Source organism: Anastrepha ludens, chromosome 2 (assembly GCF_028408465.1).
Source record: "Anastrepha ludens isolate Willacy chromosome 2, idAnaLude1.1, whole genome shotgun sequence".
Taxonomy (NCBI): Eukaryota; Metazoa; Arthropoda; class Insecta; order Diptera; family Tephritidae; genus Anastrepha; species Anastrepha ludens.
The window spans coordinates 51,421,146-51,447,309 of record NC_071498.1 but is presented as its reverse complement, the minus strand read 5'-3'; the positions used below and the strand labels follow the sequence as shown (position 1 = coordinate 51,447,309).

The following is a 26,164-nucleotide window of genomic DNA, read 5'->3' as shown; positions in this document are numbered from 1 at the left end:
ATTCTCGTAACTGTTTTGCTCTACTGTAGCAAATATATGCTGTATATGTATAGGTGTGGGTGTTTTGAAAAAAAAAACTGCTAAATAATACGGATAGGAATAACTTTATTAAATATATGTATGTAATGGTGTGCACGTCAAAGGATTGAAAAAGCAAGCACAGCATAAGTGTAGGTGAATATTGCAGATAAATATTATATATATTTTTTTATTAATTAATTATTTTTTTAATAAATATTCTCGGCATGGCAAACGCTTTTAGATATAAAAAACATATTCAAACAAATGTAAATATGGGTATATCTTCAGCGCAACAAAACTGCAAATATTGCAATAAAAGTTAAAAAGTCAGAAGTGCAAAATAAAATTAAAAAGGGAGCTAAAGAAACAGAATCACTTATAATAAAATTTTCTTGATGGACTTTTTTTCAACCATTAGTTCAATTCGCATTAATTTACAAGGAAACAAATTTTGGTTATTCTCATTTTTTTTCATACGTGCCCAAAAAAACGAAAAAATAGGACTCATATAAATAAAAATTGGATCATATTCAGTTTTGGCCACAAAAAAAAAACCAACAAAAAACGAAAGGGTTCCAAATGTTCCACGGTGTTTAGTTTTTGTGTGTGGCATTTATGTGAGCTAATTTTTCAACAAATTTAAGTGCATATTTTGCAATTTGTGGAATTAGGGACTTTCACTTGAGGACGCGTACTTTCACAATACAATTTTCATAGTTTGTGGTAGGAAGTGTTTTATTAGCACACACGCACACACACACAGTACGGTGTGACTTCCTGTGCATGTGTTAATGTAATAATAGTTTCATAAACGCAATTTGGTACTTACATTTGATCACCTTCTTGGGACTGCCTTTCTGTGGACTACCCTTCTGTGGTGAACCGTGCCGAGAGGCAGCCGTCTTCTTGGGACTGCCACGTTGTGATTCCGACTCACGCTTGGTAATAGCCGGCATTAGTTTCTCGCGTGTGGGCGATGGCAAGAGAGCACCCTCCTCAACATCTGTAAGAAGTAAAAAGTGGTTGCATATCAGTAGAGTGTCTCACAAGATGAGAGTATCCTGCTGCCATTTGAAGAGCTTTGTAGTGAAATGTTATGGTGACGCATAGCAATCGTTTTTCAATCTTTGGAAACTAATGAAAAATGAAAAGGAATGTAATGAAAATATGCTTGAAATGGGAATGTGGAAATGAAAGAAAACAGATGAAAAGGGATGGATATCAGAAGCAACTTTTATAGTGCTTTATTCTTTTCGCTTTTCCAAATAAGCCAAAAATTGTTATTATCAATAATCCGCTTCTATGGTATAGAAAAAGGTAATTTTCCATAAGTATAAAACTGCGATGGCGCATACTAAAGTAGAAAGAGGAAATATGTGCAATATGGCGCAAAATAAATCACCCCATCGGAAGGCTTATAATTAAGCGTCATATGCTAATCATATATTTTACACTTGTAACTGCTAGACAGTTGCAGTAGACAAACAAATACACAATGGTGCTTACAAGTTCATAAAAAAAATTTAATAAATTATTATTTTTTGAATAAAATTCATAAAAACCAAAAATTAAATAAAATTATTATTACCTCGAAAAACTTAGTTAAAAAAATTAATAATTTTTTTTTTTTGAGTTAAAAAGTTATACAAAAATTAAATAATTTTTATGATTGTGTTTAAGCCACCTTTTATGTGGGAAATCAACAGTGTATGAAAATATGAAAAAAAGAGATAAGAGGCAAGAAAGGTATAGATGAAAATAAAAAACAGTTAAGAAGTTAAACTAAATGCATCGCGAAGTTCTAAAATGTAAACGAAATGAGTTGACTGGGTTTATATTGACTGAAAGATTTGTACAAAGTTTGTATAGCATTTAGTAACTGTTTTATTATTTTAAGCCGAACGGCAAATCGTTTTTTATGAGGAGCCTTTTCATGGCAGAAATACACTCGGAGTTTTGCCATTGTCTACTGAGGGGCAATCGCTATTAAAACAGCCCGTTTTCTGTCATTTGGTGTTTCATGCACTGAGACTCTGATGGAGACGCGGCCGCCTACAAAATGATAGTATGTATATAAATATTTTAAGCAATTTAGACTATTTTTCTTTTTTTATGTTCATAGTTCTTATATAAAAGTATAGGTTTTCGTTTATTCTACAAAATCTAAATTCGACAAATTTTTCATCCCAGTTGCACGGTTTTTAACTAGAATTTCTAGAAAGATATTTGGTGTGAAATTTTGCAAATTATTAAATATTAGTGACATTAAGGTAAAGTTCAAGTTCAAAGTTACTAAAAAGTCTAACTGAACTTTTTTTATTAATTTTTCCTCTGGAAATGTTGTTGATTTTATCCATACGAAAGAAATTGTCGTGCACTCATAAAAATAGCCCATTCGGCTATAGCGCCCGCACTTATTATGTGGAGAAAATTATAAGTCCAAAACACACTGCATGCAAAATACTGGAATCTATAAGATATCTTAGATCTTGGAATCGTTCTATTGGCTTTACTCTTTTTTATGTTTTACTACATATCTTCTCAACGGGACTTCCTTCAATTGAAAACTATTTCTACAAGGACATAAAACAACTTTTACAGATCCCAATCTAAGAGAAGTTTCAGCGCTTCACGTAATCGTAAGGCTTCAGCTCTTGAGTAATTTTGACTTGTTAGAGTGAATGCAAGGACTTTTGAACCAACATCGCCTCAATGTGCATTGCGAAATTTCCAGTTACTGTTTAACGTTATTGGTTGGAGTGATTTGGACCATTTTGAATTAAAAGGCTGCTAGGCTGCTATACTTTCTATATCTAGGCCATTACCAAATACTTTGGTTCGAATTTTCACACCACAAAATTTGGAGTTGGAGCGTTCTAGGAACACTTGAGAACTCTAGATTTTTGAAGTAGCCAAAAAACAGGCATTATTTAAAATGAGTCCCGGCATATAACTAATTTCTTCGCTTTCAAGTTAAGGTAAAGAATATTTGGTTATAAAATATTATTGAAATAAAGTTGCGGAAATTATTTGCAAAGTGGCTTTTCGTCGTAAATTTTTATATGCAGTAAGTCCACATAACGGCTAGAATTAAAGTTGTATGCTCTTCCAACCCAATAAACATATTTTAAACGTAGCAAAATAAAAGTTTCCGAGTTTCTGGATTGCTTTAAGTGTTTTTTGGCAAAGGAGAGGTCTAAACATAAACAGGCGAAATTTTTTTTCTATCTGACCCAACTTAAATCTCTGTAAATACGATTTAAAAATATATCTTTTTACTCAATAAACTTCTTCCGGGTTTTAAAAATTTAATATACTGTTACTTTGTACTAAATAAAAAATATTCAACGCACTTATCTTCAATTTTGGGCAAAATTTTCTTTTAATTTTTTTTCATAAAAAAAGCTTTATTGAGTTTGTTCTAAATTAAAGAAAGTTATGTCCAGCACCAATACCGGAATTACGAGTTTACAAAAAAAAAAAATCGAAATTTCGTGATAAAGGTTTGCCGCTAATATCAATATCTTTACCGACTGGAAATTTCGGTAGTAATGCCGCGATTACAACAAAAATGTCTATGTTTTCAAAAATGGCAATATTCTCCGCTAATATTTGTATCCCCAGTTCCGATCACCGATTCAAAACCTGAGTGGTTGGCTTTTCCCAGCATCTCGTTATCACGCTAAAATCCCGAAATGTCGGGACTAATATTTACTACTAAAATTTACATCTCTACTTTCGATCACCGACTCAAAACTTCGGTGAATGACTTTTCCCAGCATCTCGGGATTACCCTAAAATCCCGAAATTTCGGCACTAATATTTACTACTAAAATTTACATCCATAATTTCGATCACCGACTCAAAACTTCGGTGACTGAATTTCCCCAGCATCTCTGGATTACACTAAAATCCCGAAATTTCGCCACTAATATTTACTACTAAAATTTACATCCATAATTTCCATCACCGACTCAAAACTTCGGTGATTGACTTTTCCCAGCATCTCAGTACTACTCCAATATCCCGAAATTTCGAGACTAATATTTACTGCTAAAATTGGCATCCACAATTCCGATCACCGACTCAATATTTCGGTAGTAATGTTGTCCAGAATACCGGAATTAAATTAAAGATATTAAAATAAAGATATCGGGATCAACCGCCAGCGCCAGTATTGGAATTCTTAGTTCCGACCACCGATTACAGAATTTCAGTAATAATTTTCGAAAAATTGCTGGTTCGAAAGCTTCTGCCTTGAATGGCGTTCTGCTATTACCAGAAAAAAAATTAAATAATATAGATAATAGCTTAGTCCCCACTTAAACTCCTTTCGGTCAACATACAAGTATGTTTTTTGTAATTTCCTCCTCCTGTTGTAGCGTTGGGTCGGTTGGAGTATTTGCTTGCATTAAAAGTACTTGTAGAAAAATTTTGGCAACAGAATAACCCTCATGGTTTTTCACTTGTACTGTACAATAAATAATTGTGTTTATGTATGTGTGTAAGTAATTATGTACGAGTATGTCGACGGTTGTTCGGTGTATGATTATGAGAATGCATATGAGTTAAAAATTCTATACCAGGACCAGTGGTGCGCTCCAAATGATGGCGTATATTGCTAAAACGAGCTGGCAGTGCGGAAATCTCATCTTTATTATCAAGCATATGGGCATGGCCAGGAACTCGGGATTTTTGTGTGGCTTTACTTAATGGTATGGATTTTTTATTATTCTCCTGTTCCTTCTCCTCTTTAGTAATAGGTCTGGAATAAATATTGGTTATAGAAATATTTTTGTTTTTCTTTTGTAAATCATGGAAATAATATTCCACTTCATGTAACTGTGTGTATCACCTATGCACGGAAGATGCTAACGATAAGGCGGACAGTGAACTGCGCTTCGAAACCTGATCCCAAAGATCCCTTTGTTTCTTGTATAGCTCTGGATCGATTTCTATACCCCAACCGCGGCACTGGAAAATTCAATAAAGTTATTTGTGTAGAATGTAGGTAGAGTGATGATAGATTGATATTATATTAGATTGTATTGAAGATTAAAAGTTTATTAAAGAAATTTCTTGCATATTTTTAATTTATTATAAGCACACAAAAAATTTTACAAAAAGTTAATATATATTTAAAAGTTTTAAATGCTTAATAATCAAAAGTAAATAAGTAATGTATCAAAAAGTTGTGAATTTTCCTTTCTTTAATTGCCTAACTTTTAAACACAATTTTTATTATTTTTTTAACAACTTTTCCTTTACACTTGTTAGTATCGTTTTCAAAATCAGTTTAATTATCCTACTCTCCCCGTTCTCATTTTTCACTCACCTTGTACTCGCCCGCCTTCTTTCGCAATTCAACGACTTCCTTGAACCACAAATCCAAATTCGGTTGCGAACGTGGCGGTGCAGTGCCATTCAAGAGCACCTCCTGCTCCTGCTGCTTGTTGTCCACGCCATCGCCGGCCTTGTCCTTGACCTCTTCGAAGCCGAAGTTCTCCTTCTTGGTGATGAAGTGATTGGCGCGTTCCTGATCAAATGCTTGCGAGAGTGGGCGTATGGTTATTTTTCGTTCGGCCTTCTCCGCAATTGCCACTTGTCTGCTTATTTTTTGTGGGTGTGCAGAGTTAGGTGATTTTTTGTTGTTATTATCATGTTATTTTATGTATATATTTGTGTTTTTTTGTTTTTATTTGTAATCAAGCATGCCATATTTTTTTGGAATTGCCATTTGTCATTCGGTTACGTTGATGGTTTTAAGGTCGCATAAAACAGAAGGGTGTACCGCATTTTTTGTTTGTTTCATATTAAATTTTTCATTGCGCATTTATTCGAAAGCCATGTGAGAATTGCAAGCCAAGTGTTAGTTGTTGTTTGAATTTTGTGTTGGCAGTTTGTATATTCAAAGGTTTGCAATATGGGCACCAGCGTAAGTATGAGTGTGCATGTGTGCGAGTGAAGCAGCGGTAAACGCAGAACGAGTGGCGTAAATGTAAAAATTCGTGGAGAAATACAAAGAGATACATCAATTTAAAATTTCATTTGCGCTACAAAGTATTGTAGGAATAGAGAGAAAAAAGGAAATGGAATGGAATGGAATGGATGACGGTGCCGTTACATATGTATATATATGCAGTTAGATGAAAATGAAGGTGTGGACGGAAATGTAGCTGTAATTGACTGCATGATTGGGCAGCGGATAGTGGATAGTGAATCAAAATTACTTTTTTTCTATTAATTATTTTTCTCAACACATCCTCTGCCATCTAAATAGGGAATTTGAACTCAAAAAATATAGACAAATTTAAATTGTAATAAATGTGTGAGTGCATGAATGAATGAGTGAGTGCAAAAACAAACAAAAAATGTAGATATGCCAAAAAAAGGGAAAATAAGAAGTGCAAGAAAATGTTTGTGTTGAAAAAAGTGAAATAATTTTTGCATACTTTTCATGTGGTTTGCTTTCTTCTGCATCGCTAACCAGCGGCTCCAACTCATGTAGCGTAGCTGAAAGCACATAAAAAATTTTATTTTTGCTCCATTTCATTTCTCAGACATTTAAGGTTATCAATAATTTCTTTTTTGTTTACATTATTTTTAGTGTAGATTGTTTCGTAATGTACTATGTAGCAGAAAAAGTATAGGAAATATTTTATACATAAAATGCTAGAATTAATTTTAATTTCTTTTCCATATTTTTTAATAAATTACTACAGAAAATAAAACAGGTTATAAATCTAAATATAGTTAATTTTAATATTTATGTGATGCAAATAATGAAAATAAAAATTTGCGCATCGAAGAAAATTTTCTTTTAATAGGACTATGAATAAGTTCGTGCGGTTTTTTTTCGAAATTTGAAACTTTATTGACGTAAAATGGTTACAAATTTAATATTCAAAATATTGTCCATCGCTTACTACTACTTTTTCCCATCTTTCTGGCAATTCACGGATTCCCTTTGTGAAAAATTCGGTCGGTTTTGCCGCAATCCACGAATCGATCCATTTTTTGACTTCATCGTAATTACGGAAGTGCTGGTCAGCCAGGCCATGTTGCATCGATCGGAAGAGATAGTAATCGGATGGCGCAAGGTCTGGACTATACGGCGGGTGGGGTAGGACATCCCATTTGAGCGTTTCTAAGTATGTTTTGACCACTTGTGCAACATGTGGCCGAGCATTGTCATGTTGCAAAATAACTTTGTCGTGTCTATCGGCGTATTGCGGCCGTTTTTCTCGCAGTGCTCGGCTCAAACGCATCAATTGTCGTCGGTAGACATCCCCCGTAATCGTTTCATTCGGTTTCAGTAGCTCATAATACACAACACCCAGCTGGTCCCACCAGATACACAGCATAACCTTCAGGCCATGAATATTCTGCGCCGACGTCGATGTTGAAGCATGGCCAGGGTATCCATACGTTGCCCGACGTTTTGGATTGTCGTAATGGACCCACTTTTCATCGCCAGTCACAATTCGATGCAAAAAACCCTTTCTTTTGTGCCGTTGAAGCAGTTGTTCGCATGCCATAAAACGGCGTTCAACGTCTCTTGGCTTCAATTCATACGGCACCCAATGGCCTACCTTTCGGATCATTCCCATGGCTTTTAAACGTTTGGAAATGGTTGATTGATCAACTCCCAAAGTTTTTGCAACCTCTTCTTGCGTTTGAGCCGGATCTTGATCGAGCAATTCCTCCAATTCGGTATCCATGAACTTTGGCGGCGCACCCTCGCGTTCTTCGTCTTCCAAGCCAAAATCACCACTTTTAAAGCGTGCAAACCACTTCTGGCACGTTCGCTCAGATAGAGCATGCTCACCATAAACTTCCACCAAGATACGATGACTTTCGGCTGCTTTTTTCTTCATATTAAAATAATGAAGAAGAATTCCCCGCAAAAACACATTATTTGGCACGAAATTCGACATTTTCAAGTGTGGTAAAAATATTGTTGTTTACGCTTCAAATAAAAAACTTATACTGACGTTTGTGCCTTACGACAGTAGCTCTCCAATGAATGTTTGGAAATGTGGATCGATGGAATAATAATCAAGTTACGCCATCTGTTGTAAAACCGAAACGAACTTATTCATAGTCCTATTAGCACAAATAATACTGTAAGCCCGTTTCGGGTTGTTTTACTGGGGAATTGATAAAATCAAAAATTTTCGAAAATCAGTATAATACAAGTTGGCGCAAAATTAGTCGTTCAATTTTGTTTTTAGATAACTCTTTTACTAAATAAAAAAATTGATTTTGAGTGATGGAAATCTTTATTTTGATCTTTACGCCCTCGACTGTTTGTCTGTTTGTATACTGCAGTTGTCACGTTGACAAGTATCAAACCTTCAATAGGGTGATTAATTTTGCGCCACCTTGTAAAGGGTGGTTAAATTTCAAGAGCCGATGTTGAATGTGAACCCCACCTAAAAGGCAACGACACCGTTGGACTTCTTTCTTTGGGGTTATTTGAAAGAAAAGGTGTACGCCGATAAACCAGCAACAATTCAAGAGATAAAGGATGAGATAATTCGGCACATTAAAGGCATAGAACCTCAATTATGCCTCAGCGTCATCGAAAATTTGGAGCATCGGAGGTGTGCCGCCGAGGCTGCGGCGGTTATTTGGCCAATATTTTCTTCCATACGTAGTTAAGCCATACCAATATTATCATAATAAAGAGAAATGACAATAATTTCCTAAAAAAATTGTATTTTATTCAAAATCAATACCGGCCCTTGAAACTCAACCACCCTATATATTATATAAAAAATCATTTCTCAGTTTTTCCAGTTTGGCGATTTTAGAGTTTTTTTTATCCAATTTAAAGTTTTTAGGCGCGGAGGCCTATTCAAAAAATTCTTTAAATATTAATATTTGTATAATGACAAGGTCTTTCTGGTGGCTTTTGGGTACGAGAAATCTGAATTCGGGATTTATTTTACCCAAGTCATATGAAAATTCTACATTTTAACAGTTTTCTCAGCAAAGAACGCCATAAAATCCGATCTCATATACGAGATGTTTCTTTCTGTGCTTGCTTCATTAAGCTAAAAAGAATTCATTCCTAATTAACATTTTCCCTCTACCTGTTATTCATACATTATTTATAAAATCGCTAATCACTTTGCAGTCTACCTAAATACTGCCTTTAGCTTTTAGCAACAAAAAAAAATTACGCGATGCTGGGTACGTACATAACTATTGCGTGAAAAAGGCAACGTGGGCTGGCAGAAGGAGGATTTGCAAAGGTTTTTATCAGAGCGAAACCATTTTTTAGCTCAAGCTTGTGAACTTCCTTATTTCAAATTATTGAGTGGCTGAACAAAGCAGAGTAGATGTTCCATAGCATGCAGCCTCAGACAAATAAAGCTACTTGGTAGTCGATATGAAGAAATAAAGAAAATCGAGTATGGAACTGGCATTAACTTGCTCCCTGATAACCTTGCGCAGCACTAAAAAATTATCTGTGACGCTTCCTAATGTTTCATAGATGGATTAGTAGTAAACACCTGTATCCCAACTAGAAGCGGTACCACAATACTGCGTTAAATAACTATAGCATTGGGACTTATTGACAAGTGTTGAAAACTTATTTGGTTTCTATTGCAGTTTAATATTTGTTTTTTTTTTGTGGAAATACAGTTTATTCTTCTTGAAAAATCACATAAATTCAAGTCGGAAACTAGGTGAATATTAAAAAAAAAAATATATATAGATATTAAAAAATGCTTATCAAAGTTTCACATGAAGAAATTTCTTTTCATCAGAATTTTCTCAAAAATGTCGGGTAAGTAGTGAATTTTGTTATACGTTTTAAGTGGCTTAAAAATCGTATTGATTTTACAAATTTTTGGTTTTTACAGTTTTTTGCATTTTCTTCATATAAAAAATGCTTGACATTTCTTTTATATGGAACAACTCACCCAAAACATAGCGAGAAAAAAAGTTATCAAAAATTAACCCAATTTTTGGATCACTTGAAACTTGCGCTTTTATTATACCAAAATTCAATTGGCTATAAAACTGCATAGCCAAAATTTACCCTGAAATTCTGATTAAAAAGTGTGAAGTTTTTATGGAAATTTGTTGGAATATTTGTAATGATGCAAGAAATCAAGATATTGCATACTATACATCGTTGTTTCCTAAAGTACGCTGTTTACAGTGCTATACAATTTCGAATGGTTGGTCAAAGAAAAAAAATGTTTAAATGCCATTTGGCACGCGAATGTTATGAACTGAGTAAACCAATCATGTCATCCACCTCTCGTAAAGAGATATTAAAACACGAAGTTTGAATCTTTGGTTATTTTGATGCATCAGATTAGGACTCATGAAAAATTATGCAAACCGTTTAAGCAAAGATCGTTCTGCATTCCACTATCTGAAGCAAAAATGTCTCAAAGTTAATGAGACAAAAATTAAAGAGGGTGTTTTCGTAAGCCGCAGCCTAGAAAAGCTGTTTGAGGATTCATCATTTCCATCTGCTCAATTTGCAATGTGGAACGCTTTTATTGACGTCTCAAAACATTTGCTTTTTAAAAGAAATAAAATCTTTGTTGCACTGCTATTGAAAAATGAAACGTGTCGTTAAAATTTCTTTTTTTTTACTCACATTTGAGCTTTTCGCCCGGAAATATGGGTCCAGTTAGTAAGATACACAGACAAAGCCTTCAAGAGGATGTTGGAGCATTCGAAAAGCGTTACCGAGGAAGATGGAAGCCTATTCTAGCAGTTTACTAATGGAGTCTGAATTCCAGTGCAAGAGAAAAATCAGCCAAAAAAAAATTCGTTCTAATTAAAACGTGAGTAAAAGTCAAATTTTAGACTTAGCTTTTTATTCGGGAGCGGAGATGTGATAGAAAATTTTTATTTACATATTTCCAGCTAAAAAAGTTACTCGCTCAAGCCAGCATTCTTTCGAATTCATTTTAGTTTCGTATTATGAGGTATGATATATACTGGACTGTACAGTTATATTCTAGAATTCAAAAATGTAGTCGCTCAAGCCAACAAAATGCCGCTACCTAGCAAAATTTATTTACTTATTTACTAAAATTCCTTCGAATCCATTTTTAATTCACCCTATGCGATGCAAAAAGTCTATAAATCGCTTTTCATATAAATTGATCCACCCTAAAGCTCAATCAGTGTAGGTTAGGTGAAGTGGCTGTTCTTCGACGTACCTAGGCCAGTTAGAGGCGCCTTGTGATACCACCTTACTCTACTAGCTCCTCTCTAATAAATTGAGCAGCCTTTAAAAAACTGGCTATACCAGCTAATTTAAGATTATCAAAATCCTTTATGTTGTCCAAATAAAAAGACCGAGCAATCTCAACCTTCTTCTACACAGAGCCATGCACCCGCATACAAGATGTTCGACTGTTTCTTCCTGTTCTATATACTAACAGCTTCTACAATAGTCATTGTATAGTTTCCTTAACCTACTGGCATGTCTTTCTATTAGACAGTTCCCAGATAGGATTCCTACTACGATTCTTAGATCCTTCCTGCTTAACTTAAGTAGGCTCCTAGTGCGAAAGCGCAGGTGTTCAATTGTTTCTAGTTGGAATTTGCAACTGTAATGATGTGTCTGTCTATGAAAAGTTCATATGTAGACATGGGTATGGGTATTTCGACCTTGTCCTGAATAATTTGGAGCATGGAACCCATTTTAACCTTTACTGTTACAATGCCCTGGCATTTGGAGTAGATTCATAGAAAATACTGTGTAAGTATTTTTAATAATTTGTAACACTCTTTTACTGGCTTAGACGAGTGTTTATATGATAGGAGTGATTTCAGAGGTATCTGACTAACGAAGTAAATGAACATTTCTCTACCTGTGACTACTATTTTATTTAGCACTAAAAGGCTTTCTGAGATTGCCAAAACTTTCGACTTGGAATACATTGCAATGATCAGGCAAGCGAAAGGATATGTTGGTGCCTATAGTTTCGGAGTAAGCACCACCTCCCACTTGATCATTGAGTTTTGAACCATCACTGACCAGGTTTTCATTATTTATGACACCATTCTCCCAGTCCTCTCTGGAAAATGGATTATATGAGACCTGTCTAGATATGTATCACTGAGTCATAAAAGTCAGTGGTGTTAGAAATACCAGGAAATATCCCAAGTATGCTTGAACGTCGCTGGGTATTTGTCTTGAGCACTGAATGTTCCCTCAATATTTACGCCGCTTTGGCGACTAGTTGTCTACAATCAGTGTAAGTGTTCACCAAACATGAAACAAATAGGCAAAGATGAGTTTGAACAGAGCCTCCTCGTGGACTAACCTTAAACCGGACTGGTTTTTCATCTGCAGCGGCTACACTTAAAATTGCCTGCTTAAAATTTTCGTGGAACAATTTCAATCTCTAACTGCCTTGTCATTCCAGGGGATTTTAGGAAGTAGTTAGAGTGTTAAAATCTATCACAAAAAACTCCTCGTATAATTCTACTATAAAAGTTGGAGAGCATAAACTTTCTTTGAAGTCTTTTTATTTGAAGTGAAAATTCAAGCCTCAGGACTAGTACGTACTGGCTCTGGCCAAGCTGGTCTGTAAAACATCCTCATTCATAATTATTACCACTTGTTCACGTTGAGTAACCACTGTTGGACAGTTAAGTCTCATAGTGGGTCAGAAAATCAGACAAAGTCAAAAGCTGCGGCGTAATGTTATTTCACGCTCACAATTGGCTATATTTTTACTTGTTCCGGTTGGGCCGTCTACGAATGCCTCGTCGAGTGAGTCGTCCGAACATATTTTGGGTTTGAGTTGAAGTGCGACATTTCAATTCCTATATGATCGAAACCCTAAGCAATAGCGCTTCTTTGCCAAGGACCTTTTAGCAACTAGAAGGAAATCTGAATGACTTTTTCCACACCAGAGCAAGAAATTTATTACGAAAATAGTTAAAACCTTTTAGTTCCCATTATTTCTTCCTTCTGCTGCGACCAATTTTCTATCTTTCTATTGTAGTTAGGACAGGTAACCTAATCTGCCAGCAACTCTTTGTATGCCTCTCTTAGCACTGATTAGTTTTTACATTTTTTTTAGCGTAGTTTTCCTGAAGTAAAAAATGTGCAGTTATTACTGAATGAATTATATCCACGCCAACTTTGTTCCTCATACCCAAAATACACAATTCCTTCGATTTTTTTATTTTAATATAAATAACACCTTATTTGTGCTTAGCGAAACATTTTCTTCGTGCAAATATGTGATGTGAATCAAGCGAGCAAAGCAAAAAATTTCCAGAAAAACAAATTACTTCAGTAAAACTCAAATGTCGGAGGAATAGGCAGCGTGGAAATGAAATTTTGCGGCGTGAAAATGAAGAAGAAATGCAATAAATAGAAACAGAAAAAAACTACTAAGTAATCATTTGGGGATAGTGCAGCAGCCGTGGCGAACGTGAGAGTGGTTCAAGGATCTCTTCAATTGCGCTTAGGTGTGCACTATTCATTAGTGGAATACTTAATTGGTCGGGCTGCTGGAAAGGTAATGGGAAACTGGCAACATAAAAAATAAAGAAGCAAAAACCATTGTTTCTATGTGTATGTACAAATGTATGTTAGTAGATGTTAATATTGAAGTATGTATGCTGATGTATATGCAACCAATGGCGTGTATGTATGTATGTATGTACGTTTAGTAGATGTTTGTACGCAGTGAATGATGTCATTAATATAGAACGAAATTTCATCGAACAAATTAGGTTGAATTGAATTACACGAATAAATTAATGTAGTAAATGTAGCAAGTGTCTTTTGAGGAGAATAATAAAATAAAATAACTAAAAAGTAAGAAACAAAAAACAAGATAATAAATACAATAAACACAAATAATGAAGAAATATATATATGCAAAAGCTTTTATTGTCAGAGAATGCGCCAAATTAGCAGTCATTCTTCTTCTCTCAAGCGGGACTGGTTATTTCATTAAAAATTTTTGTTCAGCTCAAATCTTGCTTAAAACAATAAGAAAGGAAATAAGCGGCATTTTTATTAGCTAGTAAATGTATTTTTCAGCAGAAGCGGCAAAAATTTGGAAGTTTTTAAAGCTCAATTTCACGCAAAATTAGAAAGCTAAGTTAAAGATTTTTAATTGAATTGAAAATAATTGTTTGAAAATTTTGAACAAAAACAAATCCATAACATCCTATGAAAGACTTTTCTTACTAGGTGGCTATAATATATAGTTAAAGCTAATCTGGACTGGTTACATGTTATCGAGGAGGCACCTAATGAATTATTTTGCTAACTAATAAAATTGGTTTTTGTCTTTCGATGCAGATTTACTACCAAGATTTATTTTATATGAGTTCTAATCACGAAATAAAGCTAAGCAAGAATAAGTAGTTGGAGTCCTGCCATATATACTGTCATAATTTTAGAGCTATTTTGCATCAGCTGCATTTAAATATGTTATGCATACGTCCTTTTTACAAATACATTTGCTAATAAGAGTTGTAAATTAAAAGAAGTCAGGTCAGATCGCGAATTGTTAAGTGGATTTCATGGTTTCAAATGTATACCGGGTTAATTATTTTCAATTTATTGTTATGATTAATTAGTTTTTAATTCTTTCATCACTCCGAACAAACTCCGAATTACTCCGAAAAATTCGGAATTGCATATAGTGATTATTTTAAATTATTATTACATTTTAATGATTTTAAATTATTATTATATTATTTCATTAAAGAAAAATTGCAGTAAATTAATGCCTGAATTTTGCAAAAGGAACAAAGAATGTTAATAAAGTAGTAAATCTATATTTATATTAATATAATTTTTTTGTATGTATATTTTTGAATTAAATAAATTTTATTTTCCCATCGTTCCGTAAAGCTCTCAAATACTCCGAAAATATTTTCTAACAGTTTTAATTGAAATATGAAATGTTCAATAAATAAAGTAGCAATTAAATATCATCAGCACTGAAACCTTGCTTATATAGAATAGGTATGTATATTCTATTAATTCATTAATTTATTATAAATTTATTATAAATTAAATAATATATAAAATAAAATAAAAGTCTAAAAAAGAATTCAGTGAAGAGTTTACTATACATTTTCATTGCAGTAAATTGCTTTCTAAAATTTTAATTAAGTATATTTTATTACCCATTATTCCAAAAAGCTCCGAATAATTTCAAATTACTCCGAAAATATTAACTGATTAATTGCCTTGGCAGCGAACACTTTCGAGTTCTTATTTACATAGATTTTATTTTCTCATAACTTTGAGTGACTCCGAATTACTCCGAAAATTCTAACTAATACAACTAAAATCAACTGACTTGGTAGTGAACACTTTCGCATTCTTATTTAAATTTATTTTATTGTACTTCTCACAATTTTGAATGACCCCGAACTACTCCGAAAATTGTGATTAATACAAGTGATAACATTTGATGACTTGGCAGCAAATACTCGGCGCATCTCTAGTGATATGAGGTGGGCTATGCTGTAAAAAGTTTATAAAAACTTGGCACTAGGAAATGGATTTCATTAAGGGGACAGATACCTGTAAAATTTCGATTTTTTTTTTTTCATAAAATGTTAATATAATCCTTTAAGAAGATGTAAAAAAATTTTTAGAACGTAAATTTAAGTATTTCTTATATTATAGATCGTCAGCCGAGACTATTATTTGAGTTCGAGCGTTGGGAGAGGTATAGTTACGTTGCCGACTTTAGACGCGTTTTTCTCAAAACTATATTTTTCAAATTGGTGTATTGATGATAACTCGAAAAGTTATTGAGCGATCTCCCGGAAATTTTGCACAATTTGCCAATTTTGAATAAAATATATTGACTTCTTCATCTTAAATAATGCTAATGAAAATCAGGGAAAAATATGGCCGTTTACAGGTATCTGTCCCCTTAAACGCAGTTCAGGTAGCAGTTTGCGCTAATTAATTACAGAAAACATGTCCTATACCATTTTTTAAATGGTTTGCATACAGCAGTCAATAAATGTTTAGGTAGTGTGATTTATTTTTGCTACCTCTTATATATACATACATTCGTACATAACATTGCATTCAGCTAATGGCTGAATACCTATCGTGGATCAATATATTTTATTGAACAGTTAATTTTTTTTTTGTTTTTTGTATATTAATAAAGTTGATCATTTAAAATTTTTTCATCGTTCCGAAAAATTATGCATAACACCGAAAATATTCGAATAACTCCTAATGATTCCGAATCACTCCGAAAACACAAACAAATATAATTAACATCGATTTATGACTTTATCTCTTCAGGGAGATAAAACCTTTTATGCCAGAAAATGTGTTAAGAACAATAGATCGATTCGATTACATCGATAAGAAATATTCGAGATATCCGAAATTACTTGTTTCGTTTGTATAACTTGAGGCCATAAAATTTTCAGCAAAAGAACGGATACTCTAACATATACTCGTATGACAGTAGCAATGGAAGGACTAGTCTAACGTTGAATTTCACTTAAGTAATGGAAATCATTGATTAAAAAGCTACTGACTTTGTTTATCGGCATTCCGAACCGCCTCACTCTATAAAAATAATCTAAAAATACAATAGACAAATGACAAAACTCAATCTCATGAAGGATGTAAACATAATTCTCATGCCTTTCCTCACAGTTACAAAGAAATTAAACCGAACTAAAAATCCCTTAAATATTTCAAATAACAGTTCACTAAGAACAAATTTCATTTCTATAAATTTAATAACTTTTCTTGTATACTCGCATGCTCACACTATATTTCTGCTACATTTAAATAATATAAGAAATAAATTATAATAGCTTATGGAGTAGTAAATGATGCGGGTGAAAGGAGAAATTTTCGCTTCACAACAAATGGCAAAAAAGAGTGCCTCATTAGTTAGAACAAGGGAACTAGCGAATATTTTGAAAATATTTTATAAGCGCTAGACTAATACATTTATAAAGTTTGAAAAAAGTTGGAAATTTTCAAATATATATATTTTTTTTGTACTTTCTAATTTTGTTATTATTTTTCATTAATTTACTTTTAATTACATGTGTACATTTTCCTTTACCCAACACCCTTTACTGTCCACTTAATTTCATTTTTGTATGTGTAAATAAAAAACAAAGAGAAAATATTTCAATGTTATAAACACTTCAACACTTACGTCATTCATTTCGTTTTCAAACTTTCAACTTACTTTTTGTCAATTTTTTTTTTGTTTTAGCTATTACTTTTGAAAAAAGCATATTTATATATAGTAAATGCGTTACTTTGCATTACTTTTAATTTCGTTCTATATAAAAAAGGAAACTTTGTAGTAGAGAATTTTTTTAGTAAAATTTTTAATATTTTTCAGTATTTTCAGTATTATAGATTTCTGTTCAAGAAATTGGCAACCAAAATTCTAAAGCAAAAATTAAGTTTATCTAAGAAAAGTAATTGAATTAAAAAATACAAAAAATAAACAAAATCATATTACAGCTTACTTGTAATTGCTATTAGACACTATGTACGTAAACTACACAACCAGTTAAAAATGTTAGTAAAATCAAGTAAGTCGTTTTGATGTGCTGCAAGTAAGTTTGCCTTGGAAATGCTTCGAGAAATTTGCTTTTAATTTACTCTCTAAAGTGCAGTGGTTTTATAAACCATACTAGAAGATATTTCCAAATGCGGATATGTAAAATTTTGATTTTTTTTCTAGAAAATTTTAACATTGTTCTTAACACCCGAATTTATTGATTTCAAAAACGTTTTTTTTCGGCGTGTAGTTGTTTTAACTTATTTTAAGGCTACATATAATTGTTCATGTTTCATTAGCAGAAGTTTGAAATTAACAAAGTATGCAAATTGCAACATCAGAAAAGTGACCTAAAAGTACGCAACATGTTTTTGAGTGCTTTTATTAAAATTTCAAGAGAAAATTTAGGGCAAATTCAGGATAAATATGTCTTGCATGTTACTAGGCGTACCATTATTCCAACAAATCTTAATCAAAATGCGCAAAGCCTCTAATCAGCACTTTTTTGAAACAGATTTTTATTTTACAAGTCAAAAAACTCCAGCACAAAAACAATTACAATAGTTTATTCTAATAAAATAACTTCTTTGTTTTTATATTTCATATTTTAAAATTTTGTTGTAGCTTCTATAAAATTTCAAACATGTTGCGCTTTTTTGGACATTTTTCACTCTCTGTTAATTGAAATTTCCATTATACTAAATATTTTATCTCGATTTTTATTTTTGAAGCAACAGATTTACGACGACGTGTACATAAAAAACTTCAAAATAATTCAAAATACTTTCGAAAGTAAATCTACTATCGCGAACGTTAAATATTATTTAGCTTTAAGAGCAAAAAATCGGTAGGATTTATGTAATTTTGTCAAAATTGTTCGCTAAAAGAGAATTAAGAAAACCTATCTTTTGTAACAATCACTACTAGCAGTTTTTAAGTTCCTAATTTTCAAATTTGGTTCAAAAGTTAGTAACAATTCTGTGGCGAAAGTGAAAGGCTTCGTTAGTTTAAATTCACCATTTTGATGGCTAATTTGAGACTCAAATATTTTATTAATTTTTATTACTTTTTGTTTTCATAAAACCGTCTTTTTTGTATTATATCTATTTATGCAGCATTTATGAAAAAGTATACCTGGTATTGCTATATGACTTCCAGTTTCAGTTCAATCAATTTCCCTGTTCCCATATGGCCAGACTACAAATTTCTTTTTTCTTAAGATTTTGAGTTACACATACCAATCCAAAGAAAAATTCTGTTCGGTTGTACAAATTCCATCTATGCTCTGTGATCTGAAACGCAAACGGGTTGAAATCTATGGTGTGGTGTCTAGCGGCGTACTCTCATAAACGCCAGACTATCATTTACAGACAATAGAATCCTTAATACTGAAAAGCTTCAGAGTTACAAGGAATAGAGGTATGCCACTGGATACCTTTTAGATATTGCAGGTTCCTATTCTCTTGCAGCATAATTCTTGTCTGTATATTTATATAAGTAAAATGACTCTAGGTATGGTTTTGACTCTCGATTATGACGTAAAGTTCGTAGTTTTGGGCAAAGGCGACTTCCAAACAGCCATTTTGTACCAACAGCAAGTCTTACAATCATTGTGGAGATTTAACAAGCCTTAGCACTTTTTCCTTTACTAGTAAAGCGGTCATCGGCATCCCCTTGACATTTGTTAAAGGGGAACTGCACAAAATTATTTCTCAATTTCCAAACTCGTAGCTGTGGACGATCGGCACACACGTGGAAAAGATAGGTTTAGCATTTAACCCCCATTGCAGAAGCTGTGGTGACCTTCCGGAGCAGGAGACTGTAAGCATTTTCTCTGTAAATGTCCGGGATTTGGCAGCTAGACGACTAAGGTCACTGGGAGCTTTTTTCTTCGACAGCCTGGGGCCGTGCGCCAACCTAAATCCAATTAATCTTCTCCATTATATCAACAGCTCAAAATACTTATACTTTTTCTTGAGCACTTGATCTAAGGCGACGTTTAGGTTCCATAGAATACATCTAGTAAAGCGTCCTCTGCATCGAGTCAAATTATCTCTTTGAATATTTGAATATTTCCACGAGCTTACGCATTTGGTTAACAGCCTCTCAATATCCAATATCCAAAAAAAAGTACAGAAAACTTTGGAGCCTCTCATTTTGAACTACTGGTAGGCCTGTTCAAATAATTTATTAACGATGAGAAAGATAAATCCGCTCATAATACTGGAACTCAAAAAATAGTTCAGTTACAGTTCGGAGTCAAAAACATTTCACACTTGAGTCCAATTTACAGAGAAGATTATAAATAAATTTTTGTAAATTAAAAAATTAGTACCTGCAAATATATTAATTGAAACTTAAACTTAATTAAGAGTCATAATTGATATAGGATTGCGCAAAAATATTTTCATTTGAATCATTAAAACGGTCTGGTCTAAAATTTTATTAGGATAACTAGAGAATTTATACAAATTCATTCATCAACGTCTAGAGCTCGAAAATTTCGGGTATTTTTAGAATTTTTTTTTTACAAAAAAAAAATAAAAAACGATACATAAATTTTTTAGTTTTAATAATTTTAAAAATGGTGCTGAAGTTGACTCTCCCTTAAAATTGGTCCTGCACGGTGTTGTCCATTTGGACTCTTCTATTTATTTGAAACCAAAAAAACCCAAAAAAAATATTAATCAGTAAACTATATCCCTTATTAGAATAAAAATAACAAAATGGCGCGGTTTTGAATTTGACACTCTAAAAATTGTTTTTTTTTCTGTTTTTAATCAAAAAGATACGAAATAATTGAAATAATAATATGATTCTAGTTCGGGCGATAGCCATTGACGTTGTGAACAACATATTCAAATTTGTGACAATTCGGTTGAATAGTATGTCTTTTTTTTTGACTGCACCAGGGCGAAAAAAGTGGTTTTGAGATAATTGAGTTTAAAGTTTTAAGAGTGGCCGCGTGACGCATCTGACTCTACCTGCTAAAACGACTATAGAATCGGTAATACTGGAATATCCTTGTAAAATTTTACAGTATATTCTTAAAAGCCTACGCAGGGTTGCCAATATTCGACGGACCCATCTGGGAACCCTGTATCTTTCGACAGAGATGTCAGATCACTTAATGACATACTCGTCAGTCTTTTATCATGGAACAGTACACGCCACGCGAGCGCTCCCAAATTGTTGAAATTTACATTCAACAAAAGAAGTGAAAAGTCAACGTGCGTATAAAAAATTAGATAATGTGAAAAGTGCGCCTTCTAAGAACACCATTAAACGTTTGTACGAAAGGTTTTCGACTGGTGATGCTGTTTCTAATCCGAAGATGCCAAATCAAAACCGACCAAGGCGTCTCCAAGAACATCCCAAAATCGCCGTTCTCAGCAGTTGGGCATTGCTCGGACCACTTTACAACGAATTATCCGCATTGATTTGCATTTATTCCCATATAAGATTCAATTGACGTAAAGATTGTTGCCTGCGGACAAGCCTCGTCGATTGGAATGTGCCCAAAAAACACATGGGTCCGTCGAATATGGGCAATCCTGTACTTTTGAAATATCAAAAAACAAAAAAATCGATTTTCTAGAAATTCTAGACCACCGGGAGCCCTTAAGCCTTAGTATTACAAATGAAAAAAAAAATCCTATATTTTGTATTATTTTCAATTATTTGATTAGTGCCTCTGATCAAGTGCACCAATAAATCAAACAGTTTTCCTGCTACGATTCGGGTTTATTTTCGAGCAAAGTACAGTGTTCACTTGAATTATCAGAAAACCTTGGATTAATAAATCAAACACTGTTGCTGTAATAAACATTTTAGTGCCTAAAAATTATTGCCTCTAATCAATTGAACGGGACTGTATATCAACTATATAAAGGGAACTATTTCGTTTCAAAATTCACTCCGTAGAGGGCGCTGGGGCTGAGATATCTCTAAATATAGTATTTATAGTTCGATTTAACTCAAATTCACAACATGTATTAGCTAAACGAAAATATATACATAAGTTATCCCAAAATTTATTGGGCCAAAGCGAAGTATGGCTAGATTTACTAGTCTGGTTCGAAATACTTTTGGATTTTGCCAAGCAAATTCGCCTAAAGGTAACGCGCAAAAAGGTTTCGAAACCAAGTTTTTTTTTTATTTTTTACATGAAAATAAAGAATTTTGTTTGTCGAAATAAGGCAAATGCACCAAGTGTTCTGCTATTTAGTTGAATTAAAGTATTCATTAAGAAAGTTAAACATAGTTTCTAGCTCTGATCTATAAAACAAATTTTAGAAACGGCATGTTACGGCAAGCGCATCATATCTCATAAACTTTACGCCCGACAATAATGCGGCGGAGCCGGAACCAACTTTGATGGAACTTGATAAAGATATTACTCATATGAGTAACAAGAAGGCTCCTGGGAAAGATGGCATTCCCATAGAGCTACTGAAGTACCTCAACGACAACGGACATCAAGTTCTGCTGCATCTCTTTTTAAGAATATGGCATCGAGGCAGCATTTCGGAAGCATGGCGTGTAGGGTTGGTAACTCCTATTCACAGAAAGGGAGACAAATTAAACTGTGAAAACTACCGTGGAATCACTCTCCTAAATTCCACATATAAAATCTTTTCTCGAATCCTCGCATCCCGGCTAACTGCGGAAGCAGAAAAAATCTTGGGCGAATACCAAGGCGGATTTCGCCCAGGTCGATCAACAACAGTTCAAATCTTTATGTTAAAGCAAAATTTTGAAAAATGCTATGAATGCAACTTAGACGTACACATCCACATTCGTCGATTTCAAACAAGCCTTTGATAGTATCCTCCGAGACAAAATCCCAGAAGCGCTCTCCAACTTGGGTATCAGCGACAAATTTATTCAGCTGGTCATGGCAACACTAGCTAACACCACTGGAAAAGATGTTGTTCAACAAACAGTGTCAAAGCCCTTCGAAATCTCCTGTGGCGTAAAACAAGGTGACGCGCTTTCCACACCGTTATTTAATCTCCTTCTACACTATGCGATAAAAAACGAAGTGAAGTTTGGAAACCTTTTTAGTCGCTCAGGAATAACAATCGCGTACGCGGATGATATCGCAATAGTGGCAAGGAACAAAAGATATATCATTGAAACCTTCTGTAATATTGAATTTCGTGCAAAATCAGTAGGCCTTAGAATAAATGAAGGCAAAACTAAATATCTGAAGGTCTCCCGCAGCGAAGAAAGACGAAGTCTTGAAAACATCCAAATCGGGGCATTAACCTTTGAGGGTGTTCAACACTTCAAATATTTGGGAGTGTTAATAAAAAATGACAACAGTAGTTACGACACAATACAAGACAGAATAATGGCAGCAAGCAAAGCATATTACACCCACACCAAATTACCGAAGTCGAAACTGCTCACACGTAAATGAAAACTGTCCTACGGCTGCAAGTGCTGGACATTGACAAACAAAGACGAAAGTATATTAGCTTAAGAGTTTTCGAACGAAAAGTACTCCGAAGGGTGTTTGGCCCCATACGCTGCAACGATGGAACGTACCGAATACGCTACAACGATGAGTTGCTAAACTTATGCCAGGGAAAAGACGTCGTGAAATACAATAAATCCCAAAGGCTTCGATGGTTAGGGCACACTGTGCGCATGGAAGACAGCCGCCCCCAAAAATCTTTTTCATCAACGAATTGTCTAATGACCCGAGCCCGAGGACGTCTTGGCTTGACCAAGCCATAACCGACCTGAAAAAGCTACGAGTTAGGAGCTGGAGATCTGTTGCTATGAACCGTGCAGATTGGAAGAGGATTGTGGATGAAGCTAAAGCTCACCCTGAGCTGTAATCGCTACCTGATGATGATGACTGTGCAAAAACAACTTTAGATGAGTTAGTTTTAATTTAAGTTCGTAAAAGTTCATCCGCCTCAAGATGTATTAATAAAGTATGCCAGACTTGCATGATGCCTTCTTTTGCTTTTGATAAAAACAAAAACTTTTTTTTAATTTTTCGTCCAGAATAGAGAATATCCATTTGTTTTTCCAACATATTGTATAATTGAGTATATTTTTTTGCATTTTTGTTTTTTTTTTTGTTGCTTTTTTTAGATATAAAAATCGCTCATTCCTGACTTCGAAAATAATTTTTTTTTTTTTTATTTGTCGAAATTAGATTGCTTAAAAGTACATGCCACTATCAGTTACCCAAGATTAATACAATTTGCGCTGCTTCAACTTCCTGAAAAATTCTCTAAATATAATGGACTTCAATTTATTCGAACGCAAGTCAGTCGAAGATCATCTTGACTGAAGATGATATGGACTCAAGCAATTTTTCACTTTCACCACAGAATCACTATTGTGCCGCCTTTTCATATTTTCAATTTGCGAAAAAAATTCAACAATTTTTTGTTTTGATTTTTGTAATCAAATGCTACGACCGCAATTAAAAAACATAAATTTCGTGACTCAGTTAATTGAATTACTCATTTGTAAATTAATAATTTTTAGTTATTATGTTAGTAAATTAGTTTAAGAGAATTCAAAAAATTTGTTACTTTTACTCGTAATTAAAATTTAAAGTAATTATTATTATGATTTTTTTTTTAATTAATTATTAATGATTAGCGACAATTTTATATTGTCGCACCTTCTTTCTGATTTGTTGTACGTTTTTTATGAACCGTTGGCATCGCCGGTTGTGGTTGTTGCCTTAGATGCAGTTGTTGTTGCTGTTGTTGTTTGCTAGCTTTGAGCGCCCCCATTGATATTGATTTTCTGGGGTGATCCGCCGCATCGCCGGCCTCAATGCCCTTTATTCGTCGGACATTGGGCCAAACGAATTGCAAACGATATTCTGTGCTCAATTTTGACATAGTCTTTTTGAATAGGCCATTTGACTCACCCGCCTGCAAAAGAGAAGAGCAGAGGTGGAAGAAGAAGAGGAAGAAGAAAGAAACAAGAACGAAAAAAAAAGTATATAAATGCATAAAATTGGAAAGAAAAATATGAGTTATTAAACAAATTGCAAGTAAAAGGTTTATCATAAATATCATAAAATAAATATTATTTGTATTTGTATTTTTTTTTATAATATTCCACAATGCAATTACGATGAAAATTACGATGGCAACGATGACGACGACAGCAAGAGTAGCAATATTTTATTATTAAATTATGTTCAAAGTTAAATGAGAGAAGCAAGTAAGAGAAAATGGAAAATGAAAAGAAATTCGTGTTGGAGAAAAACGAGAGAAGAAGACAAAATACAAGTATTTTTTGTAAACTTTATATAAACTATGGCTAAGTAAACACGATATTTTTGTATATTGTAAAATTTGTTGTAAAATACATTGTAAAATACTCCAATACTCAATCGAAAATACGGATGTATATAAATGCACAAATATACAATGAATCTGCTAAAGAACTTAAATGAAATTCATGCAAAGTATCAGACTTATTAGACACAATACAATTTCGAACCTTAATGAAGGCAACCTGAAGTTATTATATAGGGCCCGCCATCTATCGTTACGGATTTGAACTAGGTATTATTTGAAGAATGGTAATACTAAGCTGTCATCTGATTTGACAGAAAATTAGTTTTATTCTTCCGCTGAACGAAATTGGTCGTATACACAAAGAACGATGGGAAATATTGCGACCTTACTTTGAAAATCATGGTAATGTTGCAGAATGTGTACGAAAATTACGTACGGCAATGGGAAGAAGAAAAGCACCGAATGAAGCGTATGTGCGTTACTTTGCGAAAGAAGTAAGAGAAACTGGATTGCTTATTGACAAACCAACGCATGGCCGACCAAAAACCGTGCGTACACCCGAAAATATTGCTGCTGTGGCCGAGAGTGTTCGTGAATCACCAGGAACATCAGTTCACCGTCGTTCTCAACAATTGGACATTTTGGAGACATCATTGAGACGAATTTTGCGTAAAGACCCTGGTATGACGCCGTACAAAGTCTAATTGGAATGAAGTTGTATTCCATCATTAACCGGAAGAATTGTACTTCAAAATAAAAAAAACAGTTTGGAAAAATATTGAGTAGTTTCTTTTTTATAGTGTTTTTAATTCCGTAAAGTTATATGGCGGACCCTGTATATGGTATGTTAAAGTTGCACCGTAAACAATTCGTTTACCTAATAGATTGGTAATTTTTCCTTTCTCCTGTTAAAGTAGAAAATCCATAAAGACAATCACAGTTTGCACTTAACTATAAATGTAATTGGCGTACAAAAGTACGCCTACTCGCAACCCCATGGACACACTAGGCCTCTATTTCTCCTAGTAAAAAATGTATTCCAAACTAAATTACTATTGCTTTTCAGTATAACTACAGGCGATATAGCAGCGGGACAATACGGATATGAGTCAACAATTTAGAAAACTTTTCAAGCATTAACTAAGCTCCTAACCGCTATTTCGGAGCTTCGCGAAGTGGTATGCTAAGCTCTCCCTCCCGCAACTTCCACCCTAATGTTCACAGATTCACAGATGGCTGAAAGTTAGAACGCAAGCTGAGCGGCGACGTATATTCCGAGCATCTAGGAATCTCTGTTAACCTACCATTTTAGTATTTTTCAGG

At 33.8% G+C, this 26,164-nt stretch overlaps 1 protein-coding gene across 1 annotated transcript in view; it reads right to left on the bottom strand.

Annotated features, from left to right (window-relative positions):
- LOC128862011 (proteoglycan 4) overlaps nt 1–26,164 on the bottom strand; it is a 102,463-nt gene that overhangs the window by 40,626 nt on the left and 35,673 nt on the right. The window contains exons 5-10 of the mRNA XM_054100429.1: nt 24,208–24,466; nt 6,474–6,534; nt 5,357–5,627; nt 4,877–4,995; nt 4,605–4,786; nt 851–1,024 (exon numbers count right to left, since the gene is read on the bottom strand). Coding sequence (XP_053956404.1) covers nt 851–1,024; nt 4,605–4,786; nt 4,877–4,995; nt 5,357–5,627; nt 6,474–6,534; nt 24,208–24,466 — 1,066 coding nt within the window. The remainder of the gene's footprint in view (nt 1–850; nt 1,025–4,604; nt 4,787–4,876; nt 4,996–5,356; nt 5,628–6,473; nt 6,535–24,207; nt 24,467–26,164) is intronic.